Below are 20,996 nucleotides of genomic sequence, written 5' to 3'. Positions count from 1 at the left end.
GGCTGTGCGCAGCCGCCAGCCCCGCCGCAGCCCTGAGGGGAGCTAGCGGCGACTCGCAGGAGCCAGAGGCGGGAACCAGAGCTCCCTTCAACGCGTCACGCCGCACACGGGCTGCAGTGCGCGCTGTCTGCCGGCAGGGGGCTCCCTCCGCGCTCCTCTCCCCCTCCCAACGTCGCCGGCCGGTGTGATTTGGGCGCAGGCGCACTCGTCCCGTCTCGTGACCTCCTCCCTCCTTCCGGGCAACCCTGGGAACGAACTCCCCGGATCTCCCCCTTGCGCTTCCGCAGTCGGATTCCGGAGGTCAAAGCAGCGTCGGTCGCCTACGTCCCATTCCCAGGCCGGGCCAGCCAGCGCGGGAGAGAGAAACAGCGCCTGCGCGAAAGGAATGGCGGGGGCGGAGCTCGAGGAGGAGAGGGGGAGGGAGTGGTGCTCACGCGCCTGTGCGCGAGGAACGGAAGTGCGCGACGACGAAGGGCGGGCCGCGGGGGACAGAAGGAGCGCGCGCATCGCCGGCGGGGGCGCGCGCCGCCAATCTTAACGGACGTTGAGGGAAGTGAGAACGAATGCGCGCGCGCGCCCGCCTCGCCGCAACCGCCTCCGTCCGCGGCCCGGGTTGGACCGGATCCGTTGCCCGTCGGCGCTGAGGCTGAAGAGGAAGCGGTGGCAGGAGGTTTGTCCGGGTACATAGCGGGGGGACGCGGCGGCGGCTGCGTTTGTTTCTCTCCCTCCCCCCCCGCCCGCCCCCCACGGGAGGGCAGGAAGGAGGCGGAGACTGAGGACCTGCCGCCTCTACTCTCGGCTCCCAGACCTCTGCTCGCCCAGGGCCCGACCCCTTCCCGGGGCTGCCCGGCGTCGTGTGTCCCTGCCTGGGGGGCTGGTTGGGCGGGCGCTGCTCCCCCGGCCGACAGGCCCCCCGGCGCCTCTGCAGTGGCGGCTCCGTGCAGCCTGCGGCTGGGTGCGGCCCTCGGGAGTCGCGCTGTGTCCCCGCCCCGCCCGGGGGCTGCGCCTGCGAGGGGCACCGGGACAGTCAGACAATAACAGCCGCTCGCGGGGGGAGGCTGCGGCCACGGCCGGCTCCCAGCGCGGCGGCCCCGGACCTGGGGGGGGGAGGCGGGTGCGTGGGACCTCGCTCTGCCGCCGTGGCCCCGCTGTGCCCAGAGACACGGCATCGGGCCCTCGGGGGAGCCTCCTTCGCCTGTAGCGAGCGGAGATGGAGGCTCCCATCGGAGCGGCCGTGCGCTGCCTGCGTGTAACCCGGCCTCGTCATGGTCCGGGCGCGGGCTGGCCGGGTTGCTGTGCACTTGATGCCCTTTCTCCGGGTTGGGGGGAGCGTGATTGTAGCGCGTTTTGGCTGTAAAGCCGTGAGAGGAGCCTTTGCCAAGAAGGGCGCTGGGAGGTAATGGTGCTGCTGCGTTCTTGTCCCAGGGATCCTGGGGTAGGTGTTGCATCGGATTGTATCTGTGCACACAGTAGCTGACTCCTAGGCGCCCTCAGAATTTAAGTGTAGGATATCATTTAGTAGTCTTCAACTTTATCTGGACTTCTATGGATTGGTGTCTAATATAATTTACTGCTTCCTTTTCTGGTGTGGCTGCGCAGCTTAAACATGCCTAGCACAAGATGTAGAATAGTTTTGATGTTTTCCATCATGTGCAAATTATTTCCCCATATTAAATATTTTGCTTCTGATTTTTCCCTTTAGCAGATCAGAAAATGATTTGACACATGCACTAGCTGCTTTTGAAATAAATTGAAACATGATTATGATTTATAACACTACATCAGTGTTTTTCTAATTTTTGTATTTTTATATGGTGAGTTGCAAAGCCAAAAAATCAGGGTTGACTTTTTTTTTGCTGCTTTATGATCTAATGAAAGCACAAACAATTTATTTTTAAAATTTCACTTGTCCCTTTACTTCAGAAATCTACTTGGGAAGAAGGCTCAACTGGAGAGCAAGTAGGGTTATTCCTAGACAAACTTCATTAAGGCTGAGAGTATATAAGGGTAAAGATCCTTATAAGAATGTAATATAGTTAAGGAGTTTGGAGATCATAATTAAAAAGTCATGAAACTTATAATGAAAGTTAATTATCAAATAAACTCAAGCATTTGAAAATTCCATATAAAGTATTAAAATTACCTTATCTCGGCAAATCATATAACTCCTGATCTGGGCATAGAAGGCACACCTATGGAGACACGTTAGCTCTTGTCTAATCATACCTGCGTAATTGTTTGGCTTGTGGAATCACAAGGCCCATTTCTGCAAGGTGCTAACTACTGCCATCAGCACCTTATAAGAATGGGCCACTAAACAAATAGTGAACTCTGCTCCCCTAAAGAGAGTTTTTTTATTTGGCTGTATGATTGTGAAGAAAGCCTGAGTTGGTGCAGTTGCTGTTAAATTAAAAGAGATTTTAGTTCTTGCAGTCTGAGGTAGTTTATGGATGGGTAAGAAACAGTTTTCAAGCTTCTAACTTTTTCAGAACATCACTGAGGACAAAATTCAAGGTAATCATACTGAATTTCTGTATTCAAATGTTTGGCGTTCTTGTCTCACTACTATACTGTTTTGGACAGTACTAGAAGTTAAGATGTATGATGGAGGTTCTGGAATTGGAAACTTCAGGTAGCCAAGAAAAGAGATTGGCTGTTAACATCCTAGTTAAAGAAGAGAGAAATTCACTCTCCCGATTTATGAAGGGCTGCTGGACCTCATTAAGGACATCCCTGACTCAGTGGTGTCAGCAGCCAGTGAACTTATGAGAAGTCCCAAGGCAGGTTGGATCTTTCCACTGGATAAGAATGCAAAAAAAAATTAACTTTTGGGGGTGGAAAGTCTCCTGTTGATGTGGGCAGTCACCAAGCTATCAGTTTTCTCTTGTATTCATATTTGTGAAGATATATTTCCTCTAATAAATCTCCCTGAGGAGAAAAAGACAGCAGAGAAACTGGCAACCAATTTGTAGTGTCCAATCATGTCTTACGAGTGGTGTGTACAATATTTCAGACACTGGCTTATATGATGGTTTCACAGCTCTGTCAGAAGGCTCTCTTAACTCAAAGCATCAAGCCTTTTATCTGAAGCATCAGCCCCCATGTTAAAGACTTGTCTTAAATTAAAAATCATCCCTTTCAAACAAGACACTGGAAAATGAGACAAAGTCCACTATTAGGTCTTTGGAACTCCATGCCCTTCTCCTTCAGTATCAGAATCTACCTAATGTCGTCAGGTTTCAGGACTCAGTTCTACAAGAACAGAACAGGCAGAGGAAAATATCTAAGGCATGGAACTGCTTCATCAATCACCTGTTTCTTATTCAGTGGTGAAGCTGCATATTTGACATGTTGCCCAAGAGTCCAGAGCTAGTTCTAACTCCTGCTGCTCCCTCAGTTCCACTTTTATTGTGGCGATCATTTGGCAGGGTTGATTAAAATTGTTTAGTGAAATCAATCTTATTTAGAATTTGTATTTTTCAGGTATTTCCCTTGAGAGGTTAATTCTTATTGGTTGGTATAACTATATTAAAACATGTTGATATGCAACTAGATATAGCCTTTTATACCATAATTCAGTGGTTCCCAACCTGTGGCCCGCGGGGCCTTTCAAAGTGGCCCGCGGCTCCCCTCCTGCTGTCTGCAGAAGGGAGCTGCTGCCTAAGGACCCAGGCGGACCGTGTTTCCGCAGGGTTGAAAGACCAGTGCAGGCTCCTTACTGTAGTCGGGGACAGGAGATCAGTGTTTTCCTCCCCCTGGCTGTAGCAAGGAGCACGGCAAAGAACTCCGCCTAGGTCCATAGGTGCAGGGGTCCCTTCTGGAGCCAGAGGGAAGGGAAATCAGCGCTTCACTCCCCTGGCTCCAGCAGAGAGGAAAGTGCTCTACCTGGGTCCCTAGGTGCTGGGGTCCCTGCTGGAGCCAGAGGGAGGCAAGCACTGATCTTCCATCCCCCTGGCTGCAGAAGGGAGCCACTGCCTCAGGACCCAGGTGGAGCGCACAGGGCTACAGGATGCATGCGTTTTCCCTGCTGCATCCAGGGAGATAGCCTCCTTGCTGAACTCTTTCCATCTGGCTGCAGTGGGGGGGAGGGCGGGGTGCAAAAATTATATCTGCCTTCGAGCCAGAAAGGTTGGGAACCACTGCCATAATTGGTGTACTTTAAGAACTAGGAAGATACAGTATTTATACATGCTTATTTAATTAATTACATAGCTCAACATTTATTCACATAATTCTTAATTTTGTTAGAAAATGGTGAATGACACATTTACTAGATGATTTTTTGCTTATTTGTGAGCTATATTTGGATGAAAATTAGAATTCTATTAAAAATGCACATCTGAAATTTAGTTTATCTCAAATGTGCTGAATAATAAGAAAAACTGAGCTGAACAAATACATGTTTTACTTTTAAAATTGATTATTAGGCAGAGGAGGTATTAATTGTAGTTAGTGAATTGACTGATTGTTTCTGGTCACCCTGTATCAGATTTTCAAAGATATCTAGGTGCCTAAAGATATTGATAAGCACTTTTGAAAATCTCATTATATGCCTATGCGTATCTTTAAGGCGCCTAGGTACCTTTGAAAATCTGTCTCTCGATGTTTTTCAAGTTATTAGAATTACTAGATCTCATCCTATCCCACCTGGTTTTGATTCATACGTTGGAAGAGAGAAAACAAGCTTTCCTGCCCTTTCAACTCCCAGTCCATTTCTCAACTTAAACTGAATTTGTCCAAACAAAGAAAATATTTTCTCTGCACCTGATAACTAAACTGAAACAAAAAGTAATAAATTCAAATACTTTTCTGTTCAGCACAGCACTTGGTCTGTTATAAAGATTGAAAATAAGAGATTTAATGCTGTACATGACATGACATGTTTATAAAGCTTGAGTTAATCACAAAAGTTAAACATCTTCCCCTCATTAGGGTTGTAATTAATCAGTTAAAGGATGCTGCTTTTTTTAAAGTTTGATAGCTCATTGATGCAACATATCTTTAATTTAAATGATTTTAATAAATTAGGCCTTAACATAGCTTGTCAGAACTTCAAAGTTAAGCAGTTTTTAAAGGAAAAATGTATTAGATTTTGTAAATTAAAAAAAAACAAAAACTTTTTTATCCATCCTGTCACTTGGTTGGTTTTGTTGCAGCTTGATGTGGAACTGTTGTGGATCAATGGGTAACTCAGATCATTCTGTTTGAGTATGCTATTCAGTTCCACTCCAGCCTCTCATCTCTTCTCCACCAATGCCTCTTTAGGTATTCCTGTCATGAGAACAGACTAGAGAAAGACTCTTCATTAAAGGAGTTGGGCCATTCAGGTGTCACAGTTGGACATAGGGGAAAGTATTCATTGTATGTTTACTAAAAAAAATAATTTTTGTCCCATTGTGCCGTGCCGCCCCCCCCCCCTCCTCCCAGAAACAGCAGCTTTTTCAGAAAGCTCAAGTTCCACATATTAAAATGCTAGCTTCCATCATCCATACCCATTTCTCCTTCAAACTTAAGACGTCTATTTCTGTATAGCTATTGGAACAATTTATGGAAAAAATTTTTTTGTTCTAGGGAATGACCACTCTCTATCCTTTTGGTCTTTGTTACACCAGGTGTATTTCTCAGGTGTCTGGCTGTGCCTATTTCCCCTCTAAAGTACTTCATGTATAGAGAGGTAGTGTATCCTAGTGAATAGAGCACTGGACAAAGTCAGGAGACCTGAGTTTTATTTTTGGATCTGCTCTGCCACTGGCCTGCTGGGTGACCTTGAGCAAGTCACTACAACTCCGTTTTTCAATTTCCCCATCTGTAAAATGGAGATAATGATAATGAGGGCTACTGAGGAAAAGTTATAAAAATCCTGTAAATATATTACTGAATGCGTGGCCACGAGGTCTTAATAAACATGATAGTCATGCTTGTCCTGACTTATGCAAAGCATCTCCTTTATGTATGCTATCCTGGTTTTCCCACAGTCATAGACATTTTCTTTAAATTCAGGAACTCTTGATGAGTTGCCTCCTGAAGAAGAATTAAGGTTGTGTGATCACTCAAAGGATAGTGAGACTCATGGCCTCCTCCACAAATGTAACATCTTATGCATATCAGAGCGAAACTGCCAACATCAGCAGCAAAATTCAGGCCAGATGCAGACAATGTAAGAGCTGAGTTCTTCAATCTCATGGTCTTCTGGTAGGAACTCACACAGTGTTGAAGGAAGTTAATTTCACACTGACCATCTGCTCTAAACGGGATCCCAACTCTGAGCTGACATTTCATACATAGGTGGTTCAGTCTTCATATAAATGTTCTGCAGCTGACCTCTATAGTGCCTTCAGATCATTTCTGCCACTGATCAAGGTCATGTTGTTCAAGTGTTCCAACTACTTGTGATACTTAGTCTTCTTCGAGCTTCAACTTGTCTTAGACTGGCAGACTGGTGAACCATCTTCTGCCATTGCGCAGGTCTGGGTTTCAGTCATTCACCATCAACTAGACTTTTCCGAAATCTTACTACTAGGCATATAACCAATTCTTTCATGGAACCTTAACTTAGTGATGTCAAAGTTAAGACAGGACTTTTGAGTGCTTAAAAACAGGATTTGTTGTGCCTGTTGAAGATATTTTTAATTAATATATTAGAATAGAGTTGTGTGATTTTTTTTTTTCTTTTTTAATGGTTGATTTGTTTCACCATAGTCAGTGGGGATGGAAAAAAATAGTTCTCTGTTCTCATTCAGACCTCTATCAGAGGTGGTACTGAAGTTACACCTGAATCAGACTGTTTATCTGTCAGTGGTGTTCTCAAAACTTTTATTCCTTAGCCAGGGTTTTATTAGGCTCTAGACATTAGATGTCAGGATGTTAAATTATTTGGATAGACTAAGGCATTTAGGAAATAGCAAGGGATTTGACATGAAAAGCCTTTGTCTTAAGTGACCCAGAAACCTACTGTGCTTTTATATCTGTTGTAGTGGCTTCCACATTTAACTTCGCTGGAAACTTGAAGGTGTGTATCAAGTCAGCAGTTCATGTATAGGATTACAGGAAGTAGTTAATGCAGCAGTTCTTTTCTTACCTTTCTCTGTCTCCTATCCCCCCAAAACAAAAACATTGCCACACCCTGCTGTGGTATTCCTGAGTAACTGATTTACAATTTAAACCGCCTTAGGTACATTCACAGAAATACATGCTAATTCTGTTAGTTTCTCTTGATGTGTTTTAACCTATTAGTGATATTATCTAAACTAAAGGTACATCTATGCTGCATGCCGCTTTCAGCAGCGTGTTTTGTACATACCGGTGTGTCTCCCTCTCCCTCCCATCCTCCCCCCAGTATGGCTGTGAATATCAGTGAAGACCATGAAGCACGGCTTAGGTGAGTAAAGACATTTCTGAAGCATGTGGGTATGTATTTAAGTATGTACCCCATGCATCTCTGTAATTTCCCAAGTCATATCTCCCCGTAATAGCAGTGTAGTGTCCTACTGCTGGAGCCTCTCCCCACCGCAGGGAAAGACTCTGGCAGCAGAAAAAGGTCCAGCCTTTCCCAGCTGCCTCCACCCTGCCAGAGCCTTTCCTCACAGCAATGAAAAGCTCCAGCAGCAGGGAGCTGAGGAAATCTTTCCTGCTGCCTACCTTCTGCCAGAGCCTTTCACAGCGTGTAACTATGCACGACAGCCTGGATGAAGCCTGCTTTTCACTCCGGTGTGTAGTTACACATACACTACATGTTGCCACCAGTGGTGTGTGGTGTAAACATAGTCTCAGTGTGTTACATAACTGGAGAAAGTATCATTGTCAAGGTGATACTTACAAACAGGTGATTGAATAATTTTTTCAGCACCTAATAGCTCAAAGACTACCTCTGGTTGCCAGGATAAAAATCCTGTACCGCCATGTCCCATCCAGTTGTGTATTGTGTGTGAAGTTTAAACTGTAACTATTTTGACAATCCATTCTTCATGCAAAATAAATTACTGTTTCTCACTTTTCTTATACCTCCTTTTCCTTTCTGGCTTCCTTCCACTACTTTCTTCATATAAAAGTTCATATCAACACAAGTAAAGATTCACTGTGTCTATTTCCTCTTTCCTTTCTCTCTTCTCACCCCTCCTATCTTTCATATACTATAGTTTACTGTTTCCTTCCCGTTTCTTGTAAAATATTTGGACAACGGAAAATTTCTGATATTTTCTCTTAGTTTTGTTTCAAAGATTTCAAACAAATTTCAAACTTTTCATCTAGCTATATTTGTTCTCACTGCTCCCCAAATCTTTCTTTATTTCTTATTTCCATCAACTTCTTATTTGTGCTTATGTTTCACTTGATCAAGGTGAATAAATATTATATCAAATCAGATTTTATATTTACATTGCTAGTAGAATATCAGATAACTTTTCTAAGAAGTTTCAGGCTTAAATGCTCATCTCTGTGAGAGACAAATCCAGAGCCTCATTAAAATTATTACTGAGAACAACACAAACTCAAACAAAATTGAGGATAAGCAAATAGTTTAATGCTATATTTGCAAGCAACATCGCCTTTCTGTATCTTGAACATCCACATATCAAGAAAGCTGAATTGCTTCAACCAGGCTATTTTCCACCAGGGTTTGCAGTTTCAAGTCAGTGGGACTCATTCTAAGTCCATGAGATATTTTTGAAAATCCCACCATGCCTAAACGTGTGCGTGGGGACCAAAAATTAGGCTCCTGATTTTGGCATATGTATATAAATTTCATGACTTAGGTTGCTGAAAATCTAAAATTTTTACAGGTAACGCTGAAGCACATCTTTTTGAAGCGACAAAGATTTTATGCAATTTTATAGTATAAAAAAAACTTCCATTAAAATACAGTTGTAGCCCCTTATGCACCGTGCTTAACTTGACATCAGTAGAACTGTTCATGTCATGTAAGTGTCTACAGCATCAGGACCTTAATTCTTCATATTTTTATTTGTCTGTTCAAGTTTTGTAAGATTTTAATAAAACTTTAAAAAGCAAAAAACCAAACCCAGCACTTATAATGTACTCCACTAATACGTTTGAAGCACAAATTTTCAAGTTCTTCAAAGCCAAAACCTGATTTAAAAAAATCAAGTGGCTTGAACTGCTTGATCCTGAATGTTTTCAGATTCCAAAACTGATTTCTAACACTTAACAGCTTGCTGAATACAATTTCTGACTGTTCACAAATAGTGATACCAACAGTTGTCACTTGAGCAGGGTGGATTAATTTAAATCACCAGTTTTAATCACGATTTAAATGAGCAGGCTGGAAACCTCAGTTTAAATAATTTATTTTAATTTTGTTTAATGATTGTGCTTTTTAGTAATTTCCCTAAATAGAGGTTGGTTCTTATTAGTTGGTAACCGCTAAAATGTGTTGATTTACAGCTAAGTGATTTACACTAAATTTGGTGCTCTTTTTTGCTAACTAGGATGCACTGCTTTTATACACACTTAGTTAAGCTATATAATAGCTTAAATTACATATGTACCTCTTAATTTGTACATTTTTAATTCATTAGAAAATGATAAATGATGCATTTCTTATTTACTAATTAATTTTTTTACTTGTGATTTGTGTCGAGCTCTGCTTGGGCCAAAATTAAAATTCAATTAATGCACAAAAGAGAAATAAAACTACCATTAAATACTCTTTTGTGCATTAATTGAATTTTAATTTTGCCCCAAGCAGAGCTTGACACAAATCACAAGTTTAAAAAAAAAGTTTGTTTTATTTAACAAATATCTTAAATGTGTTGGACACAAGAAAAGAGTTCTATACAAATGTTTTGCATTTAAAAACTGGCTTAAAGTATTATCTGTAGTTACTGAATTGAACTGATGGTTTTTGGTCACCCATGTCCTTCATGATTTTAGAACTAGTAGATCTCATCCTTTCACACCTAGTTTTTATTATGAAGTAGAAGAGGGAAATGAGGTTTTTTTGCTTTTCCAACTTCCAGCTGGTTTCTTAATTTTGAATGAACTAGTTATTAAACTGAAATAGTTGAATAAGATGTAAATATTCTCTCTGCATCTGCAGAGGAAAAGCTACTGCTATCAGACTGGTTTAGCACTTCAGCAAACTTTGATTCCAGGGGCTTAGCTAATGACTTCTACCAGTTTAGTGGTTTGATTTTCTTTAAAATTTAGCAGCAAACTGTTACTGCTTAATATTATGTTTATTTAATTTAAATTATTTTAATAGGTTATTTAAGTTTAAGACATAAAATAGGTTTTCGTAATTTTAAATATTTATTCTTAAAATAAACCTGTATTTAAATTTTAAAATCTTTTTTAAAAAAAGATTGGTATCCACCCTGCCCTGAAGACAGATCTAGTGTTGTTTGTCTTAGTTTTTTGTAATGACCATCACCATAGCATCTGAGCACTTGGTTATGCATACAAACTTTCTTGGCCCAGATCTCAAAATAATACCACTTAATGTAATGACAAAGCTTCAGCTTGATATTGGAGATGAATATATGCAACCATTGCTTTTCATTTTCAGTGTTCTACCTGAAAACTCTACAAATCTTCTACAATTTTAAGATTAGAAGGTAATTTGGAAGGCTTATACTAATGGTATTTAGGTGACCTTAATGGTACAATTACGTTCTTTATGTAAAATGGAGTCTTAAGTTGGTACTTCCAGGCTCTTTAATATAAGATGTTCTTGTGAATAATAGCTTTCATATGGCTTCATAACTGAAGTGATTCTTCCAACCTTAATTTGAAGCTTTTTGCCTAGTTTTAAGAATTGTTGTGGCAGGAAATCCTGCAAGTCTTGCAAGCTGTACAGGACCTGCAAATTATGAAGGAGTAGACTTCAGTCAGATTTCTGCCACTAACCATTTGTCTATCATGTGGCTTTCCTTCTTCCAAAGTGGATAGATCTACATCTCCATGTGGTTCCTTGCCTTCCATACTCATACAGGCTAGAAAGTCTGTTTAAGGATGAGTGCCCATTGGGCTGCATATAATTTATAATGTGCAACCATTGTGTTCACTATATTAAAAAAAAAAGTTAATATTTAATTTCCCACTATGGGTTGTATTAATGCTTGTCTGGTTACAAGAAAAGCACTCTTTAAGAAACTGCAACACACTTTTCCTCATATAGTGAGAGATGGTTCTTGAAACCTAGCAAGATAAGTCAAGTGTAAAGTTGGGTGAAGCTGTTTTGGAAATATGTAGTGACCCAAACAAAAATTAGAAAAATTTAACAAGTGTATTTTTAATAACTCCTGTAGCCCAAGTACCACTTGTCCTATAGTAGAATTTTTTTTTTTTTGAAAAGATTAGATGTGGCATGCAAAACAGGTACACAGGTGTGGTTTTGTTGAAGGTTGGGTGGGGATGTGGGAAATATGACTAGTAATAATAGGAAGCTAGTTTCCTAACTATGGAAAGGTTAGCATTTCTAATGTTAAAATATTGATAGCACTTATTTAAAAGCACATAATGTAAACAAAAGAATTTTGTTAATGCTGGGATGGAATAAAAATCCTAAATTTATAGATGGTAGTTATCTTTACCATGAGCTGGACCAAATAAAGGAGTTCCTACCATTAAAAACAATTAAGAATGTAAGGTATGGAGAAAGGAATACAGTCATAAATATGCAATATTGCCGAGTGAACTTAACTTTGTCTTCTGACTTTGTTTTTAACTTCTCAACTGTAAAGTTGTATTGACCTAAGTATTTTTTTCTTCAAGTTAAGAATCTTAAATCTATGAAATAGAACAGGAAAAAAAATGTACAAACTATTCTGCCTTTCCCTATCTTTATTTTTAACTTTTAGGTATTTTTGCATGTTTGTGTCTTTCTAGAAACGTGTGCGTTATTTAAAGTTGTATTTCAAATAATGTGTACTCAAGGCAACCATTTTAGGCCGTTGAACTATGAAAGGAGAAATTGTGCTTTAAAAAGGTACTAATCTGTGAACCAATTTTATTTTCTTGCTTGCAGCCACTGATCATGAGATGTTTCCACGAAATCTACCTCAGACCTCACTTTTGCTCATTAATGTGCTGCATCATTACAAATCTCAGCAGGAGCTCTGCAAGCACCTTTGAAAAACTCTCGGGAGAATAGATTGTGACATCAAATCAATGCGTGATGACCTAGTAGTAGGTTGAAGTCTGAAACATTCTTGATATCAGTGCAAGATAACACTGCCTAATGTATCAGTATAATTTCTAAACACTACAAACATCTCCTGCAGTTGTTTCTTCTTGTTACTCCAGAAACATTCGTTTGACCTTTCTCCTGCAGAAAGATCCTTGCTTCTCTAATCTGGTCCTGGAAATATTAATGGAATACAGTCATGTCTTCCCAGGACGAAAGGCAGATCAATACTGAGTATGCTGTGTCTTTGCTGGAGCAGTTAAAATTGTTCTATGAACAGCAATTGCTAACTGACATAGTGTTGATTGTTGAGGGCATTGAATTCCCCTGCCATAAGATGGTTCTTGCAACATGCAGCTCTTATTTCAGGTAAGTGTTCAAATCATGATCCATTCTTTCAGTTAAAGACACACTGTACTGTTTTGTAAGCAATGCTAGACTAGACATACATAGTTAAAAATGAATGTGCAGCACAGCAATTTAAAGATCATGTTAGTGCTGGAAATTTGAAGTGAATAGTAGAGCTCTTAAATATTAATATTATTTCAAGTAATAACATTGAAAGGTTAAAGTAGGATTTTCAAACATTTTGACTTATTCCGGCCAAGGGACACTGCATCACCACCCAGCATTAGGAGAAAGGAAATAATTCTTGTGATCAGCAGTCCCTTTCTGGCGTTAGTTCTGGCTGTGTAATGCAGTTCATTTTCTGTCTTCAGCATGTGGAACAGCTTTTTCCAGATAAGCTAGACTTCTAGTATATTTTGCCTTTTCTGTGTCATGGTTCTAAAATATATAGGCTAAGGTGAGTAGGGATTCCCCACTAAGAGGAGACAATCCCCTCATTATCTCTCTCACCATGCTTCTTGCTCTGTGTTGTGCTTCTTGATCAAGTATCTTCTGCTCCTCCTTTTAAATGCAGGGATTTCTGAAGAAGCTTACAACTTCATATTTTGAGTTCTATAGAAAAATTAAGCACTGCAGAAGCCAGAACCTCTGCTTTGGGTTTCAAAAAGGGTCTCCATCAGGAGGTGGATTAAGCATTGTTGCAATTCTAAGATTCTTACTGTGCCAATGCTATCCATTTCTCTCCTGAGGTGCTAGTGCAGTTTTAAATCAAGTAGTTTTTCCTCAAAGTCCTGTTGTGTTTAAGCATCTTAAAGGGTTTCTCTTAAGTACATTTGATAGTTCTCATACTATCTTCATGGATTTCTCCATACCAAGTTTTAGAAAGAACTAACCTATGCTGGGGTTTTGTAGCAGGGCTTAATCATGCTTTTGATGCCACTGAAACTTTTTTCTGCCTTCTGGCCGTGGACATGAAAGTCTTGAAACTAGAGCCTGGAACTAATAAGTTAGTAATGACCATGGATCTTCTGTATCATTGGTTCCCAACCTGAGGGTCATGACCATCCTTCTTTTCTTTATAGCTAGATAGATAGAATTAGTTTCCCCAAACATTTTTCCTTTTGTAACATGGCTTCCCAGCATGGAAAGTGTTGTAAACCACTGAGGCATAGATGGCAGTGATCTCCGAAAATGTGATTCAGGAGTACTTAGTGACAGCTTCCCTCATTTTGGGGGAGTCAGAGGCAGACTTGGTGAGTTGTGAAGTATTTGGCTCTCTCAAATATGCAGCCTTGACATGGTTCAATCTTGGCTAATATTTCCTAATAAAATGAGAATATCAGATCGTAAACTACTTCTCTAAGGGAGTATCTTCCACTTCCTCCCCAACCCCTATTGCTCAGTTAGCTGACTTCTGAAGGGGGCAAAGTTGGGGGTGGGGGTTCTGTCCACTGGAACAAAGTACAGTGATATTTTTCTAAGTGATCAGGAAAAAGACCTTAATCTTAATTGAAATCTTGAATAATTTACAACCCCTTCTAGCTTGAAAAACAAGTTTACTATCCAGAGTGAAAATTACTGGTTGCTGTGCCTTCTTAAGCCACTTCCCTGGCAATTTAAAGGGGTAAACATATGTACGTTTTATCTATTCTATAACTATTTTAAATGCAATATTCCACCTATCTTGTCTTTCATATACATCTTCCTTTTAGGCTTTGCATTGCTTTTTTTCTTTCCCATGGAGTACCTCTTCATGAAAGAACTTTTTCCTACATTGTTGTCTCATTACTCTCATTGTTTAGTTTGTGCCCCCTCCAGTTTTTAGGTAATCTGTTTTACACATGCAGAATATAATGCTTTTGTTCTGCAACTTCTCATCTTTCCTTTCCCTGATAGCTGTTCAGTCGCACACAGGATTCAAAAAGCTTTGTCACCAAAAAGCCAAGGACTAAATTTACTATCCAAAAAATGGATGATGGGGAAGCCCTACTGCCCAGAAACTGCATATTTGAGAAACCTTTTTTCTCTCTCCCCCATAGTAAAGCTGTTAGAAAAGGAAATTATAACCAAAGTGCTGTCCTTGAGTCTTATTTATAGACTGTTTCTAGTTGGTTAGATATTTAAAGCCTTAGAATCTCTCTGGCTGCTGGAAGATTGGGGTGAAGTGGGGGGGGGGGGGGTGGCTCATCACACCCCACTCATTGCCTCCTGGTGGTGGGGGAAGAAAGGCAACTCTGATATTCAATAGTTTTTGATTTGCAGACGTAGGACTACCATATTGGGTTGCACTTTGGTTTATTTTTGTAGTTTTCTTGCAACCATAAAGTAGACATTTTAACTTTTGAAAAGTAAGAGCTTGGATTCTGCAGAAGCTGACACTCATCTGTGTCTTTGCTTGCTACTGGCAAGTGTGTGTTTCAAATCCTGGTGAGGATTTCTCTGCTTTAGCAGCTATAACAGATGACAAAGTTAAATTGCAAACAATTTAGATTTGCAGGCTGTTTCACTGTGTAGCTTTTCTAGAATGTGGAAACATTGATTGCTGGTAGTGTCCCCTTAGCATTTGGGGAGAGAGCTGTAGTGGAGATAAGAACTTAACTCATCAATAGTTGCATATTAAAAGTTAACTTTGCAATATTCAATACCAAATGCATATTATTATTCTGGAGCGGTGGTGATACTTTCAAATAGGTAATTCTTTCATCCTACCTTTTCTGTGCATACTTTCTCTCCTCTTAAAAAAAGTTCAGTATGACTTTAGCAACTGGTGTCTCATGAATCACTAGATGAATAATGCTTCTGTCTGATTTCAGATGGTATTTGTAACTGGTTGGCTCCAGAGTTCCAGCAGTTCTAGAAATAAAAAGCCATTAAATTTGGTCAGACAAATTGTGGATGGCTAGTAATCACAAGGTGCCAGTGTTGGAAACTATCAAAGCCCTCTCACAGTATTAGATTAGAATGTGTAGTCAGACCTCTTTCTAAGATGTACTTGTTTTGTAGACAGTAGATGCTCATTAGTAGCAATATATGGGTGCCATTTTATTATGTTGCTCCTAAGTGACTGTTGCTGTAATGGGGAATGTCTGACCAAAGGTGTTTGAAAAGTTACAGGTGTTTCGGAAGGGGTAGGGCAGCCACGCTGTCTGGGAAGGAGTAGGGAGGTGGGGGACAGGGAAACTGGGTTTGGCAGGTGAGCTCTCAGTTAGTAAAATGGCTGAGCAAGCCTGGCTGCTGGCAACAGGATGAGGATGCTCCTGCTGGCAGCTTCGTGTTCCACTCTGGTGAGGAATGGATGGCTGGGGAGGGCACCATGTGCAGCCTGCAATGGAGAGGGGTGGCTCCTAGCGCAGACAGTGGAGATGGGAGGAGTGGGAATGGGACAGGTCAGTGCCCTGGAGAGGGGTTCTCCCCACAACCTCCTACTGCAAAATAGCACACCCACACCCCACTGCCAGCAACTGAGACGGAGGGGACAGGTTAGTGCATGGGGGGGTGTCCCCAGTGCTCCCCACTGCAAAATAGCAACCCTCTTCCCTCCCCCTGCTGCTTGCAAGCCAGATAGTGAGGAAGGGAGGAGGAAACCTTCCAGCTGGACCTCTGCTGCTGTTCTGACCCCAGCTATCTTCCCCCCACCCCTCCCAAAAAATCCCTGTCTTCCAGACTTCCCCCCCCAAACTGGCTCCTATGCAGACTCTGTCAGGCAGGGTAACTGAGTGGGGCTGTGTGCCCTGGAGCTGTGCTGAAGGGCCAGGGTTGGGAGGGGAGTGGAAAGATGCAGGGGGGGGGGGGGGTAGTGCCCTACGTGACCCCTCTAGTCTCTGCCTCTGGATGTGACATCACAGCATCACAAATTTTGCTCTTATGCGGTGGCTATGTTGGTATTACCCAGTGGACAACTCACAGTATGGGAAGTGTTCCCAGGGGAAATATTGCTCGTAAGCATCGGTTGCTCTTGCAAGGTGTTGCTGCAAACAAGTGTCTACTGTATTAGAATGGGAGGTCTGGCACTGGGTATGGAGGGGATGTGAGGTTTTGAGTTGGTGTCACCCTGTTTTTGTTTTCTTGGCTTTCATTCTAAATAGTCTGTTAAATCAAATCTTTGTAATGCAAAGGTAAGGTTGATGTAAACACTAAGGGACATTCATGTTCAAGTTTTCCATACTATCCTTAATGCTAAACTTTGCATAAGCAAAATTATAAACTTTCATTGTAAATATTGTTTAATAAAAGAGAACTCTTGAGTTCTTATCTCATCTTGCCAGTGCATTGAATAACAAAGCATAGCATTTGTGGTGCTTACAACACATCGGAATTAAATTAGGCAAGTAATGTGGGTGGTATGTATTACCTATGTAAAGGACGATATAAAATCATCCTCTTTTAGTAATTATATTACATTTTTTAAAAGCTTTAAAGCTGATCTATGATCATAACACATACTGATTTTTTAAAAACAAAAAACAGTGGCAGAAAAAACATAAGCCAGGCTTCTGAATCTGAAGACTTACATGGAAGGCAGTTGTACCCTTCTGTGGACCGAAGTACCTCTCTGTGTCCCTGGCCTAACATAAGTTCTTATGTGTCCTACATGAACTGTAGTAGACTGAGCCATATGAGTTTCTTTAAAAAAACAAAATCATAACCACATACATTTGTTTCTAGCAGCTTCTGCTGGAGGGTGCTTTTGTAATTGTAAGATGATAAAATGTAAAAAATATAGCCTCATTTTTCTGGCAAAGTTTGCAGCCTTGTCACTTCAGTCCCCTCTTATGATTTCAAATGGTATGGTAGCTTACATAAATACTGAGTACTGGTAGCTTACATAAATACTGAGTACTATATTTTCATGTATAGAGCACACTGAAGTTACTAATATAATTGAAAAAACTTTGTTAAAACATTTATCTTAAATGCTGGTTGATCTAAGGTAAGTACTACGTTGGAAAATTACATCAGGAATTTTTATAGTTTGAATGAAGTTACAGAAAATTTTAGGTGCCTTATTACTTTGTAGTAGGAGTGGCTAAATATATGAAAGCTGTTATTTAAGATTACAGTACATGTATTTGTCAGTCTTAATGTGATATTTTTCTCTTCAGGGCCATGTTCATGAGTGGGCTAAGTGAAAGTAAACAAACACACGTACATCTGAGGAATGTGGATGCAGCCACTTTAAAAATTATAATAACTTATGCATACACGGGTAATTTGGCAATAAGTGACAACACGGTAGAACAGCTTTATGAAACTGCTTGCTTCTTACAGGTAGGAATGTTATGTATATTTTGAGTAAAAATGCATGATAACTGCTCAATCTCAGTACCAAAATATATGGTTCTAATTTTTTCCGTAAATTTCAGTTAAATACCCAGCTTTGTCTTTTGTTCTAAAAAAGATATATAGTAATTTTAAAAATTTTTAGGAAGTTTGTTCAAATTAGCATGAACCACCCACAGAATAAACCCACAGTCAACCTATTTTTATGATATCTGAAGGGGGGAATAAAAAACAGTTTCTAGCACTTTACTTTTGTAAGAAGCTAAGTAAAATACACAAACAGTTTGCATGTTAAATAGACATGGCAATGTTTAAAAAAATCAAATTGTGTAGCTAAATTTCATGTCGCTTTCTGGGTTGAATGACATGTTCTTAGTTCAGAAACCTGCTGTGACTAGCAGTGTTAGTACAGGTATTCTTCCTTTTTTGTATGTTTTGCAGCATAGAAATACATCTTTGTCTACTTTACGTAACTGGTTTTATTTTCTTTTTGCATTACAGGTAGAAGATGTGTTAAAGCGATGTCGAGAATATTTAATTAAAAAAATAAATGCGGAGAACTGTGTGCGGTTACTAAGTTTTGCTGATCTCTACAGCTGTGAAGAGTTAAAACAAAGTGCTAAGAGAATGGTAGAGCACAAGTTCACTGCTGTGTACCACCAGGATGCTTTCATGCAACTGTCACATGATCTACTGGTAGATATTTTAAGCAGTGACAATTTAAATGTGGAAAAAGAAGAGACAGTTCGTGAAGCTGCTATGTTATGGTTGGAATACAACACAGAATCACGATCACAGTATTTGTCCTCTGTTCTTAGCCAAATTAGAATTGATGCACTTTCAGAAGTAACACAGAGAGCCTGGTTTCAAGGATTGCCACCTAATGATAAATCGGTGGTGGTGCAAGGATTATACAAATCTATGCCCAAGTTTTTCAAACCAAGACTTGGTATGACTAAAGAGGAGATGATGATATTCATTGAAGCTGCTGCTGAAAACCCTGGTAGTCCTTACTCTTCTGTTTGTTACAGCCCCCAGGCAGAAAAAGTTTACAAGCTTTGCAACCCTCCTTCTGACTTGCATAAAGTTGGAACACTTGTAACTCCTGATAATGATATCTATATAGCAGGTGGGCAAGTTCCTCTGAAAAACATGAAAACCAATCACAGTAAAACTAGCAAACTTCAGGCTGCCTTCAGAACTGTGAATTGCTTTTACTGGTTTGATGCACAGCAAAATGCTTGGTTTCCAAAGACCCCAATGCTGTTTGTTCGTATAAAGCCATCCTTGGTCTGCTGTGAAGGATACATCTATGCAATTGGAGGAGATAGTGTAGGTGGAGAACTCAACAGGAGAACTGTGGAAAGATATGATACTGAGAGAGATGAGTGGACCATGGTAAGCCCATTGCCTTGTGCATGGCAGTGGAGTATAGCAGTAGCGGTTCATAACTGCATTTATGTAATGGCACACAACTTAATGTACTGTTATTTTCCCAGGTCAGATGCTTGGGTAGAAATGGCTATGAGACAAACTAGTAGATGCTTTGCTTCAGCTGCTGCTTTTGGTGACAAAATATTCTATATTGGAGGATTGCATATTGGCAGCAATTCTGGTATAAGACTCCCAACGAGCACTGTAGATGGGTCTTCCGTAACTGTGGAAGTCTATGATGTGAATAAAAATGAATGGAGAATGGCAGCTAATATCCCTGCCAAGCGGTATTCTGACCCTTGTGTTAGAGCTGTTGTAATCTCCAATTCTTTGTGCGTCTTTATACGAGAAACCCACATGAATGAGAGAGCCAAGTATGCCACCTACCAATATGATCTGGAACTCGATCGGTGGACTCTAAGACAGCATATATCGGAACGCGTGCTCTGGGACTTGGGAAAAGACTTCCGATGCACTGTAGGAAAGCTGTATCCATCTTGCCTTGAAGAGTCCCCATGGAAACCTCCAACATATCTCTTTTCACCAGATGGGGCTGATGAGTTTGAGCTGGATGGGGAGATGGTTACCCTGCCACCTGTATAGCTCCCAAATTAGGGACTGCACATCTGCTTTTGGGCTCAGTTACTTTGAAATAGAAACTTTAATGAAAGAACAGAGATGGAAATTGAAACATTGAACCTGTCTTTCATAATTGTATTTTTATGCCCTACTTAACATTTGCAGTCATTCAGTATGAATCAGTGACTTTTATAAGCAGATATGCTTCCATAATCTGAAATACTATCTGATAATTGAGAGAAACCTATATGTATATCATGTGCTTGAGCATCTGACTACTGTCTGAAGAATTAATTTCTAGTCCTATGAAGTCCTTCAGTTCAAGAAAATACACAAAAGCAGTTATTGTTGCTAGGATGGTATGTCACAATTGTTCTGAAAATATCTTCCAGTTATATTTGAATTACTTCTGGATATTCTACTTTAGTGCTGGTTATATAATTTTCAGTGTGGCCTAAGTAATGGAATGTGCTGCACTTAACACCAATATTCATGTTGGTATAGTAATGCCATTTAAAAGAAAAATAAACAAATCCCATGGATCTACCTGTGGTAGGAAGGGTAGATCTTCCATTGTATGGTATACCACATGCAGGGCGAAATGACTGCAGGTTCAGTCAAGGTGTATTATTAGGTGCATGTATTCTATTTTCACTAACTTATACCTGTCTGTTTAGAATACAGGTCTTCCAAGCAGCTGGTGGTTTACCAGGTATGGACTTAAATTGCTGGGCTTGCAATAGGAATTGCCAGCCACTCATAGTGCGGGTCTGTGTGGAGCTTTAATCAATAAATGTCTCCACATTCTGTATTACAGTAACATTGGCTCATGTATATTACTTCCTGCTGCTGATGTATTTTTCCAATGTAAAACAAAGTTTTAGTGTGGATTAACCAGGTCTTTATTTTTTGTTAATTTAATAACAAGCATTACTGTAGTGTGATTGTGTATAGATATCCCTTAGCTATCAGGTTTTTTACTTTTTGGGGGGAGTGAATTGTTCAGGAATATTCTGTACTCTGTGTGCAGGAGAGCAGATGACTAGTGCTGCTCTGGCATTAATCCCAGGAACCACTAGCAGTAGCGGGGCGCCGCCAATCTAACATGAACACAGGTGCTTCATGACAACCTTACTAGCATGTTCAGCTGCATCATGTTCTGGCACTGTATTTTGAATGACATTAATTTATTAAAAAAAGACTGAATCTAAAT

At 40.5% G+C, this 20,996-nt stretch overlaps 1 protein-coding gene across 3 annotated transcripts; it reads left to right on the top strand.

The window, feature by feature from the left end:
- Nucleotides 1–20,995, top strand: KBTBD2 (kelch repeat and BTB domain containing 2). Of its 3 annotated transcripts, none has more exons than XM_067562478.1 (4): nucleotides 1–670; nucleotides 11,984–12,511; nucleotides 17,593–17,758; nucleotides 18,272–20,995. In XM_067562478.1, the coding sequence occupies exons 2-4, from the start codon at nucleotides 12,342–12,344 to the stop codon at nucleotides 19,805–19,807; spliced, it is 1,872 nt and encodes a 623-aa protein (XP_067418579.1). In that variant the 5' UTR covers nucleotides 1–670; nucleotides 11,984–12,341; the 3' UTR covers nucleotides 19,808–20,995. The 3 variants fall into 3 exon arrangements, with proteins under 3 accessions (XP_067418579.1, XP_067418582.1, XP_067418580.1); XM_067562479.1 differs by lacking the exon at nucleotides 1–670 and adding an exon at nucleotides 1,353–1,396; XM_067562481.1 differs by lacking the exon at nucleotides 11,984–12,511.
- The last annotated feature ends 1 nt before the right edge of the window (nucleotide 20,996 follows it).

This window comes from Emydura macquarii, unplaced genomic scaffold, assembly GCF_026122565.2.
Source record: "Emydura macquarii macquarii isolate MOO-44397 ecotype Brisbane River unplaced genomic scaffold, CSIRO-AGI_Emac_v2 contig_2432, whole genome shotgun sequence".
Taxonomy (NCBI): Eukaryota; Metazoa; Chordata; order Testudines; family Chelidae; genus Emydura; species Emydura macquarii.
The sequence above is the reverse complement of the archived record's forward strand: the minus strand, read 5'-3'. Positions and strand labels throughout refer to the sequence as shown.